The sequence below is a fragment of the Scardinius erythrophthalmus genome (genome assembly GCF_964197995.2).
Source record: "Scardinius erythrophthalmus genome assembly, chromosome: 12".
In the NCBI taxonomy this organism is placed as follows: Eukaryota; Metazoa; Chordata; class Actinopteri; order Cypriniformes; family Leuciscidae; genus Scardinius; species Scardinius erythrophthalmus.
Genome location: NC_138232.1, coordinates 13,706,218 through 13,728,222, shown reverse-complemented (window position 1 = coordinate 13,728,222; position 22,005 = coordinate 13,706,218). Strand labels below are relative to the sequence as shown.

At 40.3% G+C, this 22,005-nt stretch overlaps 1 protein-coding gene and 1 long non-coding RNA gene across 2 annotated transcripts; both read left to right on the top strand.

Moving 5' to 3' along the window:
- Positions 1 to 701: 701 nt before the first annotated feature.
- On the top strand, positions 702 to 4,858 carry LOC308699962 (uncharacterized protein). Its single transcript, XM_081381175.1, has 2 exons — positions 702 to 796; positions 1,870 to 4,858. Exons 1-2 carry the CDS (start codon positions 789 to 791, stop codon positions 4,724 to 4,726), a joined length of 2,865 nt encoding a protein of 954 aa, XP_081237301.1. The 5' UTR covers positions 702 to 788; the 3' UTR covers positions 4,727 to 4,858.
- A 6,699-nt stretch (positions 4,859 to 11,557) lies between these two features.
- LOC308699966 lies at positions 11,558 to 21,257 on the top strand. The gene is made up of 3 exons (XR_014031250.1): positions 11,558 to 11,762; positions 18,588 to 18,631; positions 19,046 to 21,257. It is a non-coding gene; the product is annotated as an uncharacterized lncRNA (long non-coding RNA).
- The last annotated feature ends 748 nt before the right edge of the window (positions 21,258 to 22,005 follow it).

Below are 22,005 nucleotides of genomic sequence, written 5' to 3'. Positions count from 1 at the left end.
ATGATCTTAACCCTCAAGAGTGGTGTAACACATGAAGAACTGTACTGTATTTCCTTTCTTGTCACTGTCCATGGTTACACTTTCTGCAATTGTTTTTTTTTTTCACATAGCAAATATATATATATATATATATATATATTTCAAAGTTGTAAATAAAACAAAGATTATTGGAGCACATTTCTACAATTAAATACTATTTTAGTCTTTAATTCAGTGTGTTACTTGCCATTTCTTTGCAATTAATTGTTTACAAGCAATTTCTGAGTGAAACCAAACACATGACCACATATGTTTTACCAATATTATTTTCCATTCTACTTATATGATATAGCTATTAACAACTTGATATTATGAGACCAACAATTAGTGTAGTCTTTAAAATGTTTTCCTTATATTCCCACCTAAGGAATTCTGCTGCTATTAGGGGACTTTTATCTATATTTCAACTTTGCAGAGACATATTCATGCTTAAATATATAAAGGAGATTAACAGTCTAAAAATGCCCACAAAATAAGAAATAAGATTTTTTTTAAAAGACGACAGAAGAGAATTAAATAAACTGAGAAATGTCTCTAAATAATTGTGTTTTTGAGATACCTTTTGAGATATGAGATGGATGGTTCCACTTTCTTATCTCTTCAAACAGAAAACGAACTGTCCACACCCTTTCTGCTGCCTTATAGCCATGCAGTAAACACTTGGGCTGTGTAGATAAGAGTAGAGCAACACATATATTTATATTTTCTTCTGGGAACACATTCTGGAAAGTAATTCAGGTTCAATAGTGATGAGCAGGTAAGTGTAATTATTTTACAAAAACAGGTCAGGAATATAACAGAAAAAAAGAAAGAAAAAAAACGCTTGCTAGTTTTCAGTATTGTGAAGGAGAGGAAACATTTTATTTTTTCAGACAATAATTTTATTTGTATGCATTATTTATAAATAAAAAATAATAATAATAACTTTGATTTGGTGTAAATTCAGTGACTTGTAAGCAGTAAGAGATTTATTTATTTGTTTGTTTGTTTGTTTATGAAATTATTGTTTTTTATTTATTCATTTATTTCAAATGGATGGTTCTCCCAAAAAATGAAAATTATGTCATTATTTACTCACCCTCAAGTTGTTCTAAACATGCAGGAAGTTATTTCTTCTGTTGAACATAAAGGAAGATATTATGATGAAATTTGGTGACCAAACAGTTTATAGTCCCCATTGACTTCCACAGTATAGAAATAATAAAAAAAAATACTATGGAAGTCAATAGGGGACCAGAAACTGTTTGCTTACCCACATTCTACAAAATATATATTTATGTTCCACACAAGAAATAAATAAAAACAGGTTTGTTACAACTTAAAATAATAAGTAAATGATGACAGGATTTTCATTTTTTGGATGACCTTACCACGCAACTAAACTGAAGTGTTGCAATGGAATTTGTACTTGTCTTCTGTGAACAGTAAGCCCTGCCTTCTTTGATTTGATTTGCCATCTCAACCATTCTGACATTGATGAGCACTGTTAGGCCCCGATCACACCTGATGCGTTTTTTGCAGTGAGAGGTGCCTTTTTCAATTGGTTTCCTATAGACAGCTGGGGCAGAGCAGCCTAAAAATTTAGTGCAGCAGAGCAGCGTTAATAACCAAATCAGATCAAAATAATCAAATACTGGGTGAAAAAATGTGTCTGTTTCTAATTATTAAGGGGGACTTGTCCCCCTCAGTGTCTGTGGTTACAGCCCTGTGTCCCTGAGTCATGGGAACATAATTTATCGTAGTTATTTTAGATTTTCAGGCTATACAGGTTGCTTTGTATGGCTTTGAACTAAAAACTAAATTTGGTGTTAATGTTTTGTTCTTCAACAGGCATATCCATTTAAAAAGTGCACTAGTATTCATTTACATACTTGTGCACTTGCACTGGAGCTGCACTGAAGATATATGTCCACCAGGTCAAGACTGCAGTAATCAAGACGTGTATGACAAAACTGTGACAGCAATCCCCGAAAAGTTTAAAGATGGAGCCAATGAAATATTTTTTGTAAACAGTCAGATCCCTGTCATACCAAAAGGAGCTTTTTCTAAAAACCCTCAAATAAAGAAAATCGAATTTCTCGGTACTTCAACTACGTCCATAGAGGTCGGAGCCTTTGAGGGTTTGCCTGATGTCACAACCATTGAGATATCTGGCACAGATGTGACATCATTACCTGTGGGTGTTTTTAAGGATCTCAGCAACCTTGAAAAACTTGTTCTAAAAAATAACAAAATTTATAGCCTTAAAAATGGGTTATTTGATTATTTACAAAAGCTTCGAGAACTAAATCTATATACGAATGAGATTAGCTCTATTGAGGAGGGGACATTTGACAGTTTAGAGAATCTCACACTTCTTCATCTTGCAAAAAACAAACTTAGTTCTATATCGACATCTCTTTTTTCCAAACTTAAGAACTTGCGAATTTTCAGGCTTTATGACAACCAGCTGACCTCTATGCCTGATGGGATTTTTGATCCTCTCCCTGATCTGACTGAGATAACCTTGCAAGGCAACAACATCTCAGTTATAAAATCTGATTTGTTTCCACACAAAAGTAAATTATCCAAACTCGGTCTGGACCACAATCTTTTGACTGAACTGCCTCAAGATCTTTTTGTTGGTTTCTCTTCATTAAAGACTCTGACTCTGCATAACAATCAACTTCTAAGTCTTCCCACTGTCCTTTTTGGAGAAATGCCTAAAATGACTGAACTGAGTCTAAGCCATAACAATCTCACTGACTTACCACATGGAGTTTTCAGTCCACTTAAGAAGCTCAAGAAGTTAGACCTTTCATCGAACCAGTTTTCAATGATATCTGGAGACTTTTTTGAAGGTCTTGGGGAACTGACTGAACTGAGTCTAAGCCATAACAATCTCACTGACTTACCACATGGAGTTTTCAGCCCACTTAAGAAGCTCAAGAAGTTAGACCTTTCATCGAACCAGTTTTCAATGATATCTGGAGACTTTTTTGAAGGTCTTGAGAAACTGACTGAACTGAATCTTCAAAATAACAATTTAAAGTCATTACAACAAAAGGACTTTGAAAAACTTCAGTCTCTTTCAACACTTAAACTGGGAAATAATAAACTACAAAGCCTCCCTGGAGATGTTTTGGATGCTCTTCCAAAACTCAATAAACTATACCTTTACAAGAACCCATGGCAGTGTGACTGTAACCTTTTGCCATTCTTTGAATGGATAAAGAACAATGAAAACAAGATTAAATCAAAACCTTTAGATGTCTGTGAGTCCCCAAAAGACCTGGGAAATCAGTCAATATCCTCTTTAACAGAAGATCAATTAATATGCCTCACAACTTTACCAACTACCTCCACTGTCCTTACAAGTACTGTTCCCATGACCACACTGCACACCACAGGTGTCTCAACAATAAAGTTAACCTCGACAACAGCAGCGCCTACAACAACTACTGCTTTACAAACAACAACCACACCTACTCCAACAACAATTCCAGTAACAACTCAAACAACTACAACAACCCAGGCAACCACACAAGTCATGACCACAACACCAACTACTCAACTCACAACTTTGCTTCCAACCACAACCACACCAACCACCACTGCTACGACTACAGCTCTGAGGACTACATCAGTCCCCACCACGGTATCAACAACTACGCTTCAACCAACAACTGCCCCCTTGACAACTACACCAGAGCTCACCACCACATTCATAAACACAGTACCATCAACAACTGCCCACATGACAACAACACCAGAGCTTACCACCACATTTATAACCACAGTACCATCAACAACTGCCCACATGACAACTACACCAGAGCTCACCACCACATTTATAACCACAGTACCATCAACAACCGCCCACATGACAACTACACCAGAGCTCACCACCACATTTATAACCACAGTACCATCAACAACTGCCCATATGACAACTACACCAGAGCTCACCACCACATTTATAACCACAGTACCATCAACAACTGCCCATATGACAACTACATCAGAGCTCACCACCACATTTATAACCACAGTACCATCAACAACTGCCCATATGACAACTACATCGGAGCTCACCACCACATTTATAACCACAGTACCATCAACAACTGCCCCCTTGACAACTACATCAGAGCTCACCACCACATTTACAACCACAGTACCATCAACAACTGCCCATATGACAACTACACCAGAGCTCACCACCACATTTATAACCACAGTACCATCAACAACTACCCATTTGACGACTGCATTGATTCCCACCACATCGACAGTTCAAACAACAATTACGACAACTTCAGCAACTACAACTATATTAATCCCCACCACTATTACAAGTCAAAAAACAACAGCCACCAGTTTACCACCCAGCACGACTACAAGGACAACAGAACCTTTTCTCACCACGCATAGCAGTTTCATCTGTACTGGCTCTCCTCAGCCTACTCTCTCAAGACCTACTCCCATTCACAAGTACTCATCATGCAAAGAACTGATGATATATTACACTACATTGCTGCTGGTGGAAATCTGCTGCACTGTGGTGCTGGCCAAATTCTCCTATTCACTATATTGTTCTCTGGAGCAAAAGGAGAGACTGCACACCCAGGTCAACCTGACTCACTTCTCGTATACTAAGTCCATTATACTCAGACCAGTCGATGAGACAGAGACTATTGCTCTGTGATTTTTTTTTTTTTTTTCTCTTTCACTTGAACTTAGTAGCAATGAGTTTCCAAACAGCATCTATCATTGAAGCTGAAGACATAATTTCTTTATTGCCTTTATTTCGTAACCATGTAGGGTCCACAAGCCTTTATACAATGATTATATTATGAGCATAACAATTTAGGTGAAGAGTTTACATTTCAAAATTATTTTTATTATATTATTTGGGATGCCACCCTTTGACAGCAGTAATCAAATTGCATGAACTTTACAAGTTCGCGTAAAACCTGAGACTTTTCAGACAAGGGAGTTACATGGTCAGTGTTAAAAATATGGCAGATTATTTTTAGGTTTCAGATGTTTGGACTCCATGGTACAAGAAGGCCCTTTCTTAGAAAGAGTTTGTGTGTGCGTGTGTGTATGTATTAGAAAGCAGAAGAAAGCTATTTTGACCAGATTCTTTTGAGGTAGCTTAAAAAGAAGGTACAATAAGGTATAGGCGTATAGGCCTGATTGGCTGAATGTAAACTTAATGGCATGAAATGCAAACATTTGTCTAGATGTATAGCCTACTTATGAATTGTATATTGAATTTTAGGCATTTAGTAAATTACACACACACACACAGACACACACACACATATATATATATATATATATATATATATGAATTTTTACATTTATTTTTTAATATTGAATTTAGTTTTTTATGTGTACTAAATGTAATATAAAGTAAGTAAAATTGTGTTATGATGTTATTATGTTATGGTGTCTTATGTGTCTATTTCATTTCTTTAGGCTTACCTATAACCGATTATCTTTGACAAAAGGACAACCCACAATGCCTTAAACATAAATATATTAGTATAAAATAGCTAGGGATAATCCATGGCTGTTATGAATGAGATGACAGAGGCAGATCCAACTGCAACAATTTATTAAATAAGACTCAGTCAAAGATTAGATTCAGCATCAACAGATTCAGGGTTAAACAAAGGCATGTCGAGAACCAGGCTGGAGATCATGGGCAGGCTGCAGGCAAACGGAATCCAGAAACAGGCAGAGGGTCACTAGGCAGGCTGCAGACAATCAGAGAGATCCAGGCAAGGCAAGAGTCAAGACACAGGTAGAAAAACCAGGAACGCTCAGACATGCACACAACAGTGAGACAATACTGCGCAAAGAAACACCAGGTTAACAAGCCAGATATAGGTTAACAGATCAGAGTTAAATCAGAACAGGTGATAGTCAATCAGCAGTCAACAATGCATACTAGGAAGCAAGTACGTGAGTCCATCAACATACAAAAGGGGGCGCTGAAACTTAAGTGAGGATAATCCAGAAGGACTGGCTACCGTCACATAGCCCCCACTCAAAGGAGCGGCTTCCAGACGCTCCAAACAAACCCCTCCCTCCCAGGGAGGGTCAGGCAATTCAGGAAGCCAGGGAGGATCAGGCAGTTCGGAGATCCCTAACCGAGCCGGACGAACACAGAGACAAGATGACACTGCAGGTCCGGGGGAGCAAGGTGGAGCGGAAAGCACATGGGATCGAGGTGAAGCCGAAAGATCGAAGGGCCAAGGTGGAGTCTGAGGCACAGGGGACAGAGACGAAGGCGGGAAATCCACAGGCCAGGGCGATGCTGAGGACTGGACACCCTGAGGCGAATGCACAGCGACACAGACGGGCAGCTGAGGATGAGCAGAGGGGTGGACAGGGCTCAGCAGCGGCAGAACAGGAGAGCAAAATGAGCCCAATAGAGGAGGCGAGAGAGGAAGGGTGGGTGGATGCGCCAAAAGCTCACCCTTGGCAGTGCAGGATCCATTCGACTCGGCAGGGCTTGACTCAGTAGACTCGGCAGGGCTTGACTCAGTAGACTCGGCAGGGCTAGACTCGGCAGGGCTTGACTCGGCAGACTCGGCAGGGCTTGACTCAGTAGACTCGGCAGGGCTAGACTCGGCAGGGCTTGACTCGGCAGACTCGGCAGGGCTTGACTCGGCAGACTCGGCAGGGCTTGACTCGGCAGACTCGGCAGGGCTTGACTCGGCAGACTCGGCAGGGCTTGACTCGGCAGACTCGGCAGGGCTTGACTCGGCAGACTCGGCAGGGCTAGACTCGGCAGACTCGGCAGGGCTAGACTCGGCAGACTCGGCAGACTCGGCAGGGCTTGACTCGGCAGACTCGGCAGGGCTTGACTCGGCAGACTCGGCAGGGCTTGACTCGGCAGACTCGGCAGGGCTTGACTCGGCAGACTCGGCAGGGCTTGACTCGGCAGACTCGGCAGGGCTTGACTCGGCAGACTCGGCAGGGCTTGACTCGGCAGACTCGGCAGGGCTTGACTCGGCAGACTCGGCAGGGCTTGACTCGGCAGACTCGGCAGGGCTTGACTCGGCAGACTCGGCAGGGCTTGACTCGGCAGACTCGGCAGGGCTTGACTCGGCAGACTCGGCAGGGCTTGACTCGGCAGACTCGGCAGGGCTTGACTCGGCAGACTCGGCAGGGCTTGACTCGGCAGACTCGGCAGGGCTTGACTCGGCAGACTCGGCAGGGCTTGACTCGGCAGACTCGGCAGGGCTTGACTCGGCAGACTCGGCAGGGCTTGACTCGGCAGACTCGGCAGGGCTTGACTCGGCAGACTCGGCAGGGCTTGACTCGGCAGACTCGGCAGGGCTTGACTCGGCAGACTCGGCAGGGCTTGACTCGGCAGACTCGGCAGGGCTTGACTCGGCAGACTCGGCAGGGCTTGACTCGGCAGACTCGGCAGGGCTTGACTCGGCAGACTCGGCAGGGCTTGACTCGGCAGACTCGGCAGGGCTTGACTCGGCAGACTCGGCAGGGCTTGACTCGGCAGACTCGGCAGGGCTTGACTCGGCAGACTCGGCAGGGCTTGACTCGGCAGACTCGGCAGGGCTTGACTCGGCAGACTCGGCAGGGCTTGACTCGGCAGACTCGGCAGGGCTTGACTCGGTAGACTCGGCAGGGCTTGACTCGGTAGACTCGGCAGGGCTTGACTCGGTAGACTCGGCAGGGCTTGACTCAGTAGACTCGGCAGGGCTTGACTCCGTAGACTCGGCAGGGCTTGACTCAGTAGACTCGGCAGGGCTTGACTCAGTAGACTCGGCAGGGCTTGACTCAGTAGACTCGGCAGGGCTCACGTGGACAGCAGGCACAGCAGCTCCGGCGCGGAGAGCGGATTCAAAGGATCTAGCACGAGGCACGGTCTTTCTGGTCGATCGCACTGATATCAGCTGAGGGTCTATTATGCTGGATATCGTCATAGAAAGTCTAATGACTGATTGGGTGGCAGGGCTTACGTGAAGCGCAGACTCAACAGGACCGGCGCGAAGAGCTGGCTGCACGGGCATGACGAAACGTGAAGGCTTGACTGGTCTGACGCGATGCGCTTGTTTCTCCGCTTCCTCACCCTCCTGAACGTCCTCAAACTTTGCTTGAAAGTGCTGCATAAATACCTCGAATGAGGGGAAGGCGGAACCATCCGTTTTCCAGACCGTGACGAGCCAATCCAATGCGCAGCCAGAGAGCAGCGAACAAACAAACGCGATCTTATCCGCATCAGTAGGATAAAGTGAATGCTGCTGGGCGAAATACAGAGAGCATCTGGAAACAAAGTGTTTGCATTTACCAGGATCTCCAGTGTACTTTTCGGGGAATGCGAGGTGAGGGCTTGTACTTTCGATAGTCAGAGGCTCGGAAGCATGTGCTGGTACAGGAGATGAAGCCATAGCAGACCTTTGCAGAGATTGAACAGCCTTGAGCAGTTCCTCCGTTACTGAGGTCAGGCGAGACAGCTGGAGCTGATGCGTGGCAAGCAGGGCAGCTCGAGCGGTGACTGCAGCAGACAGAGTAGACATAGTTGCTGGATCTTCGTGTTGGCGCAGTATTCTGTTATGAATGAGATGACAGAGGCAGATCCAACTGCAACAATTTATTAAATAAGACTCAGTCAAAGATTAGATTCAGCATCAACAGATTCAGGGTTAAACAAAGGCATGTCGAGAACCAGGCTGGAGATCATGGGCAGGCTGCAGGCAAACGGAATCCAGAAACAGGCAGAGGGTCACTAGGCAGGCTGCAGACAATCAGAGAGATCCAGGCAAGGCAAGAGTCAAGACACAGGTAGACAAGGAAAACCAGGAACGCTCAGACATGCACACAACAGTGAGACAATACTGCGCAAAGAAACACCAGGTTAACAAGCCAGATATAGGTTAACAGATCAGAGTTAAATCAGAACAGGTGATAGTCAATCAGCAGTCAACAATGCATACTAGGAAGCAAGTACGTGAGTCCATCAACATACAAAAGGGGGCGCTGAAACTTAAGTGAGGATAATCCAGAAGGACTGGCTACCGTCACAATGGCTAGGTGTACATTATATGATTTTAATGCATAATGTGGAGGCAAAAATAATAAAATCAAATCAAATAAAACACCATGGTAAACACAAAAGCTCATGTGTGATGAACACACAATCTTTTTACTCTTTTAATTCATTTTATAATTGTATCATATATCTCTTAAATTTTCAAATTGTATCATAAATTTCTTTTATAACTTTTAAATTTGCTTTTATTTTGATTATATTTTAAAGGGGACATATCATGCCAAATGCACTTTTTTAGCCCTTTAATGCATTTTGTTGTATATTTGGAGTGTTTAGAACTACAGAAAATATTAAATCATTCTCTTCAGGTGCTTCGTTGATATCTTTATATTTTGTTTTGGTAATATTTTTCAACCTGTTCCGATTTTTCTGTTATCTATGACGTTTTTTGAACTATTACGTCACAGTATTTGCAGCGGAACTGCCAAATAAGGACATTGACTTCCGGCCTAACACTTCGAGCAATCCGCCATTTCTATTTCTCGCTGCAATTTTGTAGTCCAAGCTAAAGGATGCAGAAGTTACGAGAGGGTAAGTTAAAATGTTCGGTTGTTGGATGTAGTAACCCACACGCTTGCATTACACCGTCTATAAATGTAGATGAACTGCCGCGCTTGTGACAGGAGCATGTTTAACTGAAAGAACGAGTAGAGAGAGAGAGAACCGGTCGCGCGCGCGCTCACTCTCTCTCTTCAGAGCCAGGCGAAAATGTAAACAAGACACCGTCTCCAAACTAGACGCTGTCTTGCTCTCTTTCCCTCGCACATATTAATCAAAATAAATCGACACGGTGGTAAAAGGTCGGAAGACCAAAGTTTCATGTGTAAATACAGTACACACCATTGCGATACATCCATATGAAGACGTTGTTCTACAGGTTCGTCGTCTTCATTTTCATCTCGCTCCGGCTCCGACTCTGGCTCGAACATGTAAGGCTGGCTGGACAAGTCTTCCGTTGTTAACATTTTGTTAATAACGTGTGAATAAAAAGTTTCTGTGCCGCTAGATAATCGTATCTCTGCTATCAAACTACAAAAATGGCCGAACGGGGTGGAGTTGAACCTCTGCAACCTGGAGAGGGGGCGGGGTATGAAGTGTCTCAGTTGTATTTAAAGAGACCGCACCAAAACGAGTTGCTCTCAGACGCACATCAGAAAAGGGGTAGAAAAGGGGCCTGTGGAGTTATAATAATGAGGAATTCAGACCCAAGCATTGCAGTTCCGCTTTATATAGACTACAAATGTATGATTTATATGTAAAAAGGAACAATTTAAAAGCATGATATGTCTCCTTTAATTCCTTTCTGTAAAGCACTTTGAATTGCCATAGTGTTTGAAATAAGCTTTATAAATAAACTTGCCTTGCCTTGCCTTGCCTTGCCTTGCCTACAAGCTTCCATGTTTATATGTTATGTGTTCAATATATGGTTAAACCTCACAGGTTTTATTAAAAATATCCTATAGGCCTATCTGTGTTTCGAAGATTGGAACAACACGAGTATGAGTAAGAATGACACTTTTTTGAAGTGTGTTCAAACTTTTAACTTGTAGTGTACATATTTTACAATAGAGCACAAACGTACTACAAACGTGTAAGGTTTTTTTTTAAGTTGAGTTAGTTCACACCATTTGAACTACAGGCTGGGGCATCTCATCTGTTGGCTACTATTAAGCAATTATTTGCAGTTTATTTATCAAATGTAAGCAATCTTGATTAACTATCCTTAGAAAAGCTTTATAGGCATACTTGGTCACATTGTATTAGAGAGCTAAACAAAGTTTTGTGACCAGATGCTTTTGAGGGGGCATAAAGACAAGAGGCTAAGAAGAGGTAGGTTACAGTGAGGCATAGGCCTCAATGGCTGAATGCAAACTTAATTACATAAAATACAAATATTTGTCTAGATGTATATTTATGAATTGTATACCACATCATTTTAGGCATTTAGTAAATTACACTAATTGGACTTTTAAGTGTTGTTTCGAGAGCAGTTTTTTTATTTATGCAAGCAAATGGAACTGAGCACAATATTATTGATTTAGAATAAAGTCACTTCAAAAGACAACAAATTCCACAAATTAGCATGAAAGTATTTTCTGGGTTTTCTGAGTTTTCAGGCAGGAAGTGAAAGGCTCTTATTCAAAACAGAATTCAGTGCTTCACATTGTCAACCACTAGGGACCAGTGTTGCCACATTTATTGCGCTTTGCTCTAGTTTTGATCATTTGTGGCCTCTTCAACCAGATTCACAAACCAACAGTAAAAAAATCCTGCATATAGTGTCGTATATTTATTTTAAAATGAAAAAAAAAAAGCCCTCTTTGTAAAGAAAAAAACGTTAATATGAACATAAGTGGAATATTTGTGCCATATTCCCATAATGCGTTTTATAAACGCACCACTAGATGGCGATGTGATAAATGCTTGCCAGTCGGTAGGCTCGGCAATACAACTCACATTAATCCAAATAGCCTACTTTAAGCTAAAATGTACTCAAATTGCAGACAAAGATGTGGTAAATAGAATTAAAATAACAAAAGCCATTTGCCATCGTTGTTTACAAAGCAAACAGCTCAACACTTTCTACACCGACGACTGAATTTTTGAAATAGCCTAGCTATAGAAAAGTGATTCTCTGGATGTTAGACGGGTGAGTTCCCATACAATTATTTAAAAAAAAACCTTGCTTGCAAAGGCTCTATGCATCAGGACTATGAATGTGTCATATGTTCAGTAGTTTGAAACCTCAAATATATATTTTATAGAATAGTGGCTGGCTGCCCAAGGCAATGGGGTTTTTAATGTTTCATGCATATTCATAATGAATATGCATAATTGATCTTTGTACTGTTCTGTCTATACTTGAATGTACTATTTAAAAGGTGATAGTATACTGTAAGTGGCCTAGTGGCCTACCTTAAAGGGATAGTTCACCCAAAAATGGAAATTCTGTCATAATTTACTCACCTGTATGAGTTTCTTTGTTCTGTTGAACACAAAAGAAGATAATTAAAAAACATGTTGATAACTGAACAGTTGACGGTAGCCATTGACTTTCATAGTAGGAAAAAAAATACTACTAAAAAAAAAACGTCAACTGGCTGCAACATTTTATAAAATATCTTCTTCTGTGTTCAACAGAAGAAAGAACCTCATACAGGTTTGGAACAACATGAGGGTGAGAAAATGATGAAAAAAATTATATTTTGGGGTAAACTATCCCTTTAAACAGGTAGATTAATTTAGTGGCTTCCCCATGATGCACACAATCAAAATAATTGTTTCATTATGTAGGCTTATGTTTAAAAATAGTGCATATAACATCTGGCCAGTCTGGGATATTACTAAAATAAAATGTTTGACACTTGAATGTGTCATGAGCCCTCATAGATTGAGAGGATCAACGTTACATTCAGTGGCGCTGTTCCAGTTCCAGGGAGACCATATAGAATTGCCATGGTGATGTATGGTGGTATTTTGCAGCCATGGTGATGGCTATATAATGCATATATTTTATCTAGCCATGGTGAAATTAAATGAAAAGAAAAAAAAGCTTTAGACTCTCAGCTCCATCGCAGTTTAGTTTTTTATGATGCAAATCACACTGACAAAGAAGCATTTCAGATGCAAAACATAAATTGATTAATTGAATTATTTCAGAGGTTTCAATTTAAAGGAAAGGACTGAAGCTCTCAGGAGGACTTCTGAATATTCAGGAAAGAACCTTGTGATAACTTGGATTTTAAGGACTTTTTTTATTTGTTTGCAGATGTTTGTGGGGTTTTTTTTTTTTGGGGGGGGGGGGGTATTAAATGAATCTTGACCAACTGAAAAAAATATATATATATATTCATAACATAACACAAATTTTCAGCATGTTGCATGAATTGAATATATAATTGAACAGCAAAAAATCTGACAAAATTGTAAACATTTACTTTTGGCTTACGTGAACCAAGACCAAAAGAAGAAGGAAAACAGAAAAAGATATGTGTTTCAAACAGACTGCCCAATTAACCAATTACCAGGCCTAATTGCAGTCTCCTGAGGAGAGGTTAAGGAGTGAGAGCAGAGTCTCTCTCGTTCTCCGCCATCGTGCCCGAGGCCTAATCAAGTTATCATATCAACAAATCTCTCATCAGGGGCCCATGTCTGACAGCAGCAAAAAGAGAGGCCATTCGACGCCTAATTTCCAGCAGCAGGGCGCTGGGTCTCGCCTGCCAGACGGGTTGAAAAGTACCTGCAGTCCCCAGTCGAGCTGCGCTCACCATCCCGCTGGGAGAGCACTCAAGCTGGGGCGCAACAGAGCGCTCTCTCCCTGTGACTCGACTGGAAGGGGGGGTAGTAGCATCATAGAGAGATAGAGGAACGTTATTTGGAAACGTACACAAAGAACAGGGGCAGACAATGCAGTGATCATGCAGAGTGTTGAAGGGAATTGAGGGACCTCCCGTGGCCGCGAGAGGGGCTTTAGGGTCAGAGTTTTTAGGGCTGGAGTGGTGCATCTCTGAAGAGGTTAATGTACTTGTTGTGTGGGGTCAGGGTGCAGGCTTCACGGCAGTACATCACCAATGACAGCCCCTCAGAGCCATGACTGAAGCTGAAGGCTCTGATCTGGGGTAAGAAGGCTTGTTTTGAAGTCTATTGTATTGTAACCCTGGGGTCAGATCATAAAATGTGTGGTCAGAATGATTTCGTGGACTAGAAAAAGATGGTCATTTGGAATATGGCACTGGCAGACTTGTAATTATATGTCTCCTTTTTATATTATAGGGAATATAAAAATATTGTTTAGCCATGAATCAAATGAGGGGTAAATACGTGGCTTTATGACTATTATGCAGAATTGCAGCTGGCAATTTATACACTCTTATAGACATGTGCGATGACTGATTATTCAGTCAAAGTTAAGCTGTGTGATTCATTCGCTGGCTTTCATTGAGATGTTTATGTTCTGCTGGCTGATGAGCCATGTGGGCATGAAGTTTGGATCTCCCGGTGCTAAAACGCGATGTCAAGATAAGAAGGTGAAGGAGAGATCTGGCTTAAAGCATGACTGAATGTTTGACATACTCTGTCTTCAGGCATCCAGTCCCATGATGAAACGGCATACATGTGCAATGCACACACAGTGTTTCATATATTATTTAAAAAAATAGCAGTAATGTCTCAGTGGATTGTCCTGTTCATTGTCAGCAGTGTTGAGGAAGGTACTTTAAAACTGTATCTTGTCAAGCTAGATATTTATATATATAAATATATATATCTTCATAATATAAAGTACTTAAGAAAGTTATTAGCTGTTAACTACAAGCTACTAATAAGATACTTTTAACTTACAAGCTACTATAATTTGCTAACTACTTTTAAACTATAGGGAGAACAGATCATTTTACACTAGTAATAAAGCATGAAAACATCATAACTTATACCTGAGGTTTTCAAACTGTGGACTGTTTTGGGGGTCTATTGTGGATGGAAAAGATGTAAAATCACTTTTTAGGACTGCCGAATTTAGTACTAAATGATATTGCTGTTTTACTTTGCTTTTCTAAAGGTGGTTCAAACTTCATAAAATCATGATTATTCCATTGGCAACCCTAGTTTTTATTTTATTTAGATTTTAAAGGTTTATACATCTATTAATTGAATAGTGAGTAGAAAAATACACTGTCCACTTAATACAAAGTGATCCTTTTTTTGTATTAATACAAACAGAACATGTAAAATGGCACAAAACATTTGTTATGAGTGGGACTGAAATAAATAGTTAATAGTAAATCTTACTAACTCGTGCAAGACTCAAATGTTGTTTATGTGATCTCAGCACGGTTATCCACATTTTAGGGGTCCCACTTCTGTCACACTTATTTGCATGTGAGTGTACATCATTTAAAAAAAATTGCTATTTTTTTTGGTTTAAAACTTTTTTTAATAAATAAATAAATAAAAATTCTGTGTTACTGCAAAGACTGCTCTGGAAAATGTACTTTTTGGCAACATTAAATCCACTTTTTACTTGTTATTTAGACTCAGTAAGGAATCAATATACCCCATGAGTTGTTTTGTTTTTGGACATGTTGAAAAGGCCAAATTGGACAATTGAATGGAATCAGTCTTTCTGGACAAATTCCACTTAGTGTTAAGAGCCTCTTTTCTTGGTGATGTTTCTCTAGTTCTCATCCCCTCTTGACCAGATGCACTGAAAGGGATAGGGCAGGTATGGTGAAAGCCCAGTAGGGGATTGCAGAAGTGGGGTGACCCTTAACCCTTGCGCTCACATTATTCTTGTTGGACGGAGGCCACTGAGGCAGCCGGGGCTGCCTGCTGATCCCCACAATACAGCCTTTTCCCCAGGCCATGGTTGGCAGAAAGACCCCCTGGAGCTCTAGTCACCATCTAAAGGCCTTTCAGCACGGTCCGGCTGGCCAGGGCCAAGTACCAGAGTGGAGGGGGGAATGGCAGAAAGCAAGAGAGGGAGAAAAAAATACAATTAGGAAAGAAAGTGAACGGAAACAATGGGCTTTAGAGTCCATCTTAACCTACCACAACAGTGTCAACATCTGTGGTTCCTTCTATGCTCTGCTCAACGGATATAATCTATGGCAAAGAAAGCCTGATACCGTGGCTTCCGCTGTGAAAAAGGATACAGTTTTTTTTTTTTTTTGTCATTCAGAAAAAGTTTTCAAAAGCCTTTCCAACATGGCCTTTCAAGAGCGGTTAAACCACAGTGTGATGTACGCCACAGATTGCAGTTTTAAAGCAGAGCACAGAATGGCAAAAGTTCACAGGCTGGTTGGGGGAGATTTATGTCCACGTTTATCAAGCAAGGTGATTTGAAGTCTTTCAGGACGCTCGCCATGGTTTTGAGTCGTCTGTGGCCTTGGAAGTGCACCACATGGTTTGTGTGATTGTAAACAGGGCACATGCAAAGCCCAGACACGTAGGAGTGAATTCTCACGGGGTGTTTGGGAGGGAGGCTGTCACTGCTTCTTTCTTTCTCCTTCACTCAGACGCTTCTCTGCCTCTTTATTGCGGTACATTCCAGCCACAGGACGTGCTGCAAATAAAGAGTCACTTCATGTCGCTGACGTCACCGTGAAAGGAATCATTGAGTGTCATGACCAGTTTAGATCCCACCCTAATTTATCAGTTACCACCAATTGGCCCTAACAGGGAGCCTGTGAAGATCCCAGGTGCTTACCATTATTTCAGCTTTTTTGTGCTTGAAAGAAACTGGCAGGATATGCAATGATGTGGGCAGATATGTGCAGAGAAAGACACTTGTGTTGATCTGGTGGCGTACGACTGGATTTCATTTACTTTAAATTGCAAATTGAAGCCTTTTACATAGATTCAGACACAGTTTAAAGGGAAGCATAGTTATGTGTGTTCTGTGATAGATACTTCATACAAACACTAGGGCTTTTGCATGCACATTGTCTTTCAGTATTTTACAACACATCATGGTGTGCATCTTAAGAAACGATAACTGTAATATGTTTATGCTCATTATTTAGAAAATACATAGCCTAATGCTTTAAAACTTTTGCATAAGCATCATGATGTCAGCAGTCACTATCCATATCGTCACTCAAGTCAGATACAGTTAATCTAGAACTTCAACCAGTTGCGTTCATAACATCTATGCTGTACATTGATTTAAAAAAAAAAATTCAGAGAACATAAATACTTTTTTGAAAGAAATAGCACGTACACATTATAATATTTCACAATCTTAGTTTTTCTTTCGCATTTGTTTATATGTTTTTTTTTTCTACATTTGTTCAAATAAATTCAACAACATTAACAAATCTTACCAACCCCAAACTTTTGAATGGTAGTGTGTATATATACCCACATAAACTGGTACTGTTTATGTGTATATGCTTATATACCTTGCAAACTTTACTTTAGTCTGTTTTTGAGATCTGATTGAAATGTGTTTCTTAAACAAGAAATTCCTATGACATTTTTATTGATCACATCCTGAGATATGTTTCCATAAATGCCAAGGTAGGGCAAAAATACAAAACCCTTGCCACTCAACTCTCTCCTTGTTGTAAGAGCGGACCTCTCGAAAAGTGAAAATCCTGCTCAGTCAAGCATGAGCCTTCAAGCCCTTTTGGTGGTCGCTGTTGTGGCGTCCTTTAGCATGTTAGTGAACCAGGCCATAATGTTCATTACTCTGTCCCCACGAGGGTGAACCAGCTTACCTTTGTCCACTCCAAAAAGCGAGACTACAATTAGAGATGGCTGACCTGAAGCCAATGTTAGGTTAGGTGAGAGGGGGTGAGGGAGACCCTCTCAAACGATAATCTCTTGTATTGCTCTCCCCATGGAGCTCTTCATGTTCACTTCTCTATCAGGCGGATAACAACAGCTGTAAGCTCCTTATTGCTGAATTACAATTATTGGAGGAGAATCACATCCACTCTGACAAGGGGAGGCTCTCTGTAGTAGTGACCCCCTCTTCAGTCACAGCCACTCCTGATGAAGTGCCTTTAATGCACATATAATGAATGTTTCATTGAGCTTCAATGGCTTTTCATCAAGGAGTTACTTATGACTGTGTTTTTAATGCATTTCTGCTCAGAGGGTTAAAAAAAATTACTAATCCTTTTCTCTACGCAGCAGTACTAAAATCTATTGTAAAACACAAAGAATTCTGGGTAGTGGTAAGCAGGAACAAATTGCAGAGCATATTCATTGAGTGAGTAAACATGAGGACTATATGGGGTTTGAGAAGAAAGCATCAGAGGCAAACCAACAAACAAATGTTGTGGTCTTGTTAATTCTCTATTGCCCTAAGACTCACATAAATTCTCACAATTTCCTGTCTATACCATCATTCACTCACCGGCTTGCTCATTAATTTAAGTCTGGGACCACTAACTGTCTCTTTGTGTGTTTCTAAACCTGAGATTTTGTTTTACTATTTTAAAAAAAAGCTCTTACCACCGTATGTGAACATAGATGTCACATCCTTTTTATAACAAATTCTAACCATTCTTATTAACTCTTTTTCTCTCAGAAACAAAACTTGGTTAATAGATGTACAGTATGTTTATCTCTCTTTTACTTTGATGTTTTAGTGTTGGTAAAAGGGTTGCTCACCCTATTCATTCTTTTCAGCCCATCAAATTGTACTGCTAGTGTTGTTAGTAGAGCAATTATAGCAATTTCTGCACAATTAGTCAAAACAGTCATTACATCTGGTAAAGATTTAAATGAAAGGGCAAAAGTTGATGTATGTGGTTCTCTCTGTGTTTTTTTTTTTTTTTTTTACTGGAGAAAGTACTAAGTACTGAGGAGAAACAATACTGCTGGAGTTGGTGAGAAAAATAAATGGATATGTTTAGTGCAATTATGTTATGTAACCCAGGCTGTATGGTTCTATAGCATCAAAATGAGAGCTAAATTAGCACCTCTGTAACATCAATTCATAAAGAGCCCTTTTCTTTCTCTACTTTAGTTGGCTGCAATGGACAAATGATGCTGTACAAGCTGCCTTGTAAGGTAAGTTATGATGAAAAACATCTAGTTTATGGAAAGAAAGAATATTTTGAACTATATCTAACATTTTTTTCATACATTTGAATAGAATTTGAATATTTAAAGTGCAGATAATCCAGGTAAAACACGGGAAAAGGCACTTCTATATGTCAACTAAAGACAGTAAAATTAATTAACTGAAATTTGGCCTAACCCATTGTTAAGTGTTTTCTTTTGTATGTCCAAAACCAAGCGCTTTTATTTCATTTAAAGAGCGAATGACTGCTACAGAACAGCTTGTTTTTATACATTGAGAGGCTTTTGTCTTTGTCTTCATTGAGTCTGTTGATATGGTGAATCATTAGGCCTGGTGCCTTTCCTTTGATGGTCTGTTTTCCTTTTTTGTTTTTTTTTTCCATCTGATCCAAAATCTCTAAGGAAAGAGAGAACCCATTTTCCGTCGCAACCCTTTATGCCGTCAGTGAAGTGAAGAGCGGCGACAATAGGAAATTGGCAGATGCTGGTCATGCCACTCAAACATCAATGCAGAAAGATGATTCATGCCTGTGGTATCTTTATATCAGAAAGGACCATTGCGAGGTTAGTCCCGCTCAGATGCCCCTAAACTGAATGCGTGTGTTTTCCCTCTCTAATTTATTTTTATATATCTTTTCTCTGTTAATTGCAAGGCGTTGATTCTTTAATAGGATTGTCAACCACCAAGGAGTACAGGCTTTAAAGAAATGCTTTCCAGTTGAAATGTGCCTTTGAGCGCTGATTTTCCAGGGCTTTCTTGCTTCACTTTTAAGCTCGATCCAATTCGCAAGCTCTTTCAGTGTAACTGGGATACAAATCCATGCCATTGCAGCTATCAGAGGCCCGCAATGAGCATGAAAAAGTGGCATTACATCTTGCTCTTTTCGTAGGGGCCTTTTTGGCTTATTCCAGAGTAGAGGGCCCATCCATTGCAATGCAGCCCCTCGTCAGTCTGCCAAGAGTCTCCGTTACTGGGATTCGTCATAGAGGAGTCGCAAAATCTCAGGCGAGACAATGCTAGCGGCCATCATTTTCATACCGCCCAGGCTCTCTCTATCTTATCGCTGAAACGCCTTTGTCATGCTAGCATCTGCCATAGAACTCGCTCCAGGCCAGCCCTTAAAAACATGGGGGAAAACTCTCCACGAGTATCCACCAGGGAGATTTTCTAGTTAGCCAGCATGTCCTCTTTAATTTTTAGCTGTCCAATTCTTCTAGCTGAAGGTTTTGTTTCTAACGAGTGCGGCAATGTATGCGAGCGATAATCATCCCAGCCAAAAGCCGCCGCTATGCCTTGGCTCTCTTCTGAAGCTATGCTACCTCCATCCTCCTGTAGGTTACCACAAAGGAAGCACATTTGCAAACTTCCCCTGCAATTTCCCTCTCTCTTTGTTACAGGAGCGAAAATCACATTCTCTTGCTTCGTAGCAGAACCTGGAGGTTCTTTAGTGATGGTTCAGAAATAGACTGGGCATAAACAGACACAGATGTGGAGGGAACAGAGACCTTCTAGCGGGGAATAGTACCCCATGGCTTCCACTTAAGCTTGTTAAAAGACCACAGTATTAAAATTACTGTATGCATGTAGTGCATCTTAAACTAAATGAAGACACATGGCTGACCAAAACAAATTCCATCTAAAAATAAACATATTAATAAGGAATTTAAATTGAGCAAACTGAATGCTAAAATTCTGTTTGAATTTGACTGTAGAGTTAAACAAATTAATCTAAAAAAAAAAAATCATATAATTGTAATTGTAATTCTTAAATAGACAAGCAAATGGAGCTTTACATCCCGGACGGACAGACAGACAGACAGACAGACAGACAGACAGACAGACAGACAGACAGACAGACAGACAGACAGACAGACAGACAGACAGACAGACAGACAGACAGACAGACAGACAGACAGACAGATAGATAGATAGATAGATAGATAGATAGATAGATAGATAGATAGATAGATAGATAGATAGATAGATAGATAGATAGATAGATAGATAGATAGATAGATAGATATGAATTAAATGTGAGCCAATAATAGGGAAGGCAGTTTTTCAGTTCTAAATTTTGCATAACCATAGTAGTAGTAGCATGTTTTCCATTTGGACCTGACCACTTAAGATGCATGTACAGTATGTGATGGGAGCAGCCATATACTGTATGTCATGTCACGCATCCCAGGGCTCAGAGGGAGACGGCAGATCCTGAGATAAACCAATCCAGTGAGCTACTGCTTGTGCCAGACATCTCCGATGTGCAACTGAAAAGGGGAAGACCGTAAAAAATAATGACAATTTACGAGCATATTTTCAAGGGTCTGCAGAGAGGGAAACTATTTTTTGAGATTTTAATTGAAAGCAGAAGCCCCCCAGGCCTCTATTTAGGCCTCTAAAAGATATAGAAGTTTCTGAACAATATGAAGAACAATCCATGAAAAATGTTTAAGGTCAATATGATTTTTTTTAAAGAAATTAATACTTTTATTCAGCATGGATGCATTAAATTAATTTTAAAAAAATGACAGTAAAGCTTTTTACATTATATACAAATTTGCTATTTCAAATAAATGCTGTTCTTTTGAACTTTCTGTTCATCAAATAATCTTGGAAAAAAAAAAAAAAACGTATCACAGTTTCCACAAAACTAAGCAGTGCAATTGTTTTCAAAATTGATGTTTCTTGAGCACCAAATCAGCATTTTAGAATGATTTCTAAAGGATCAAGTGACACTGAAGACTGGAGTAATGATGCTGAAATTTCAGCTTTGCCATTACAGAAATAAAGTACTTTTTAAAAGGAAAATTTTGAAATCTGCAGCCTTCGTGAGCATAAGAGACGTGTTTCAAAAACAAAACAGAACAAAAAAATTACTGACCCAAAACTTTTTAACTGTGTACAAATACAGTATAGGTGCGTCCCACTTCGTGTACTTATGCACCATTCTATGCTGTTTTGTAGTATAAATAGTGTGACTAGTGTGTTCACACTGAAAATTTACAAAAAGAAAAGTGCATTTTAAATACCCGTATGATGCACTTATTTAGCCGGAAAAAAACGAAGTGTGGAATGTTGGACACTTCATCTGTTGCAGCTTTAATTACATAGTGTAGGGGGAGGGGCTAACAGACTCAGATGTTGAATAACAAAATAACCTACGATTGAGTACATAATGTATAAGAACATCGTGTATAAGTGTATAGTGCGTCAATAATTGGGTATAGTGAATATAGCGTGACAAACTCATATATTTGACATTGCAGTCATTCACACGCAACTAAATGCATTTTCTAGCATAGAGAAAACTAGAGAAAAGGATATGCAGAGGTATACAGATGAGGATGTCGTGCAGTCTTAA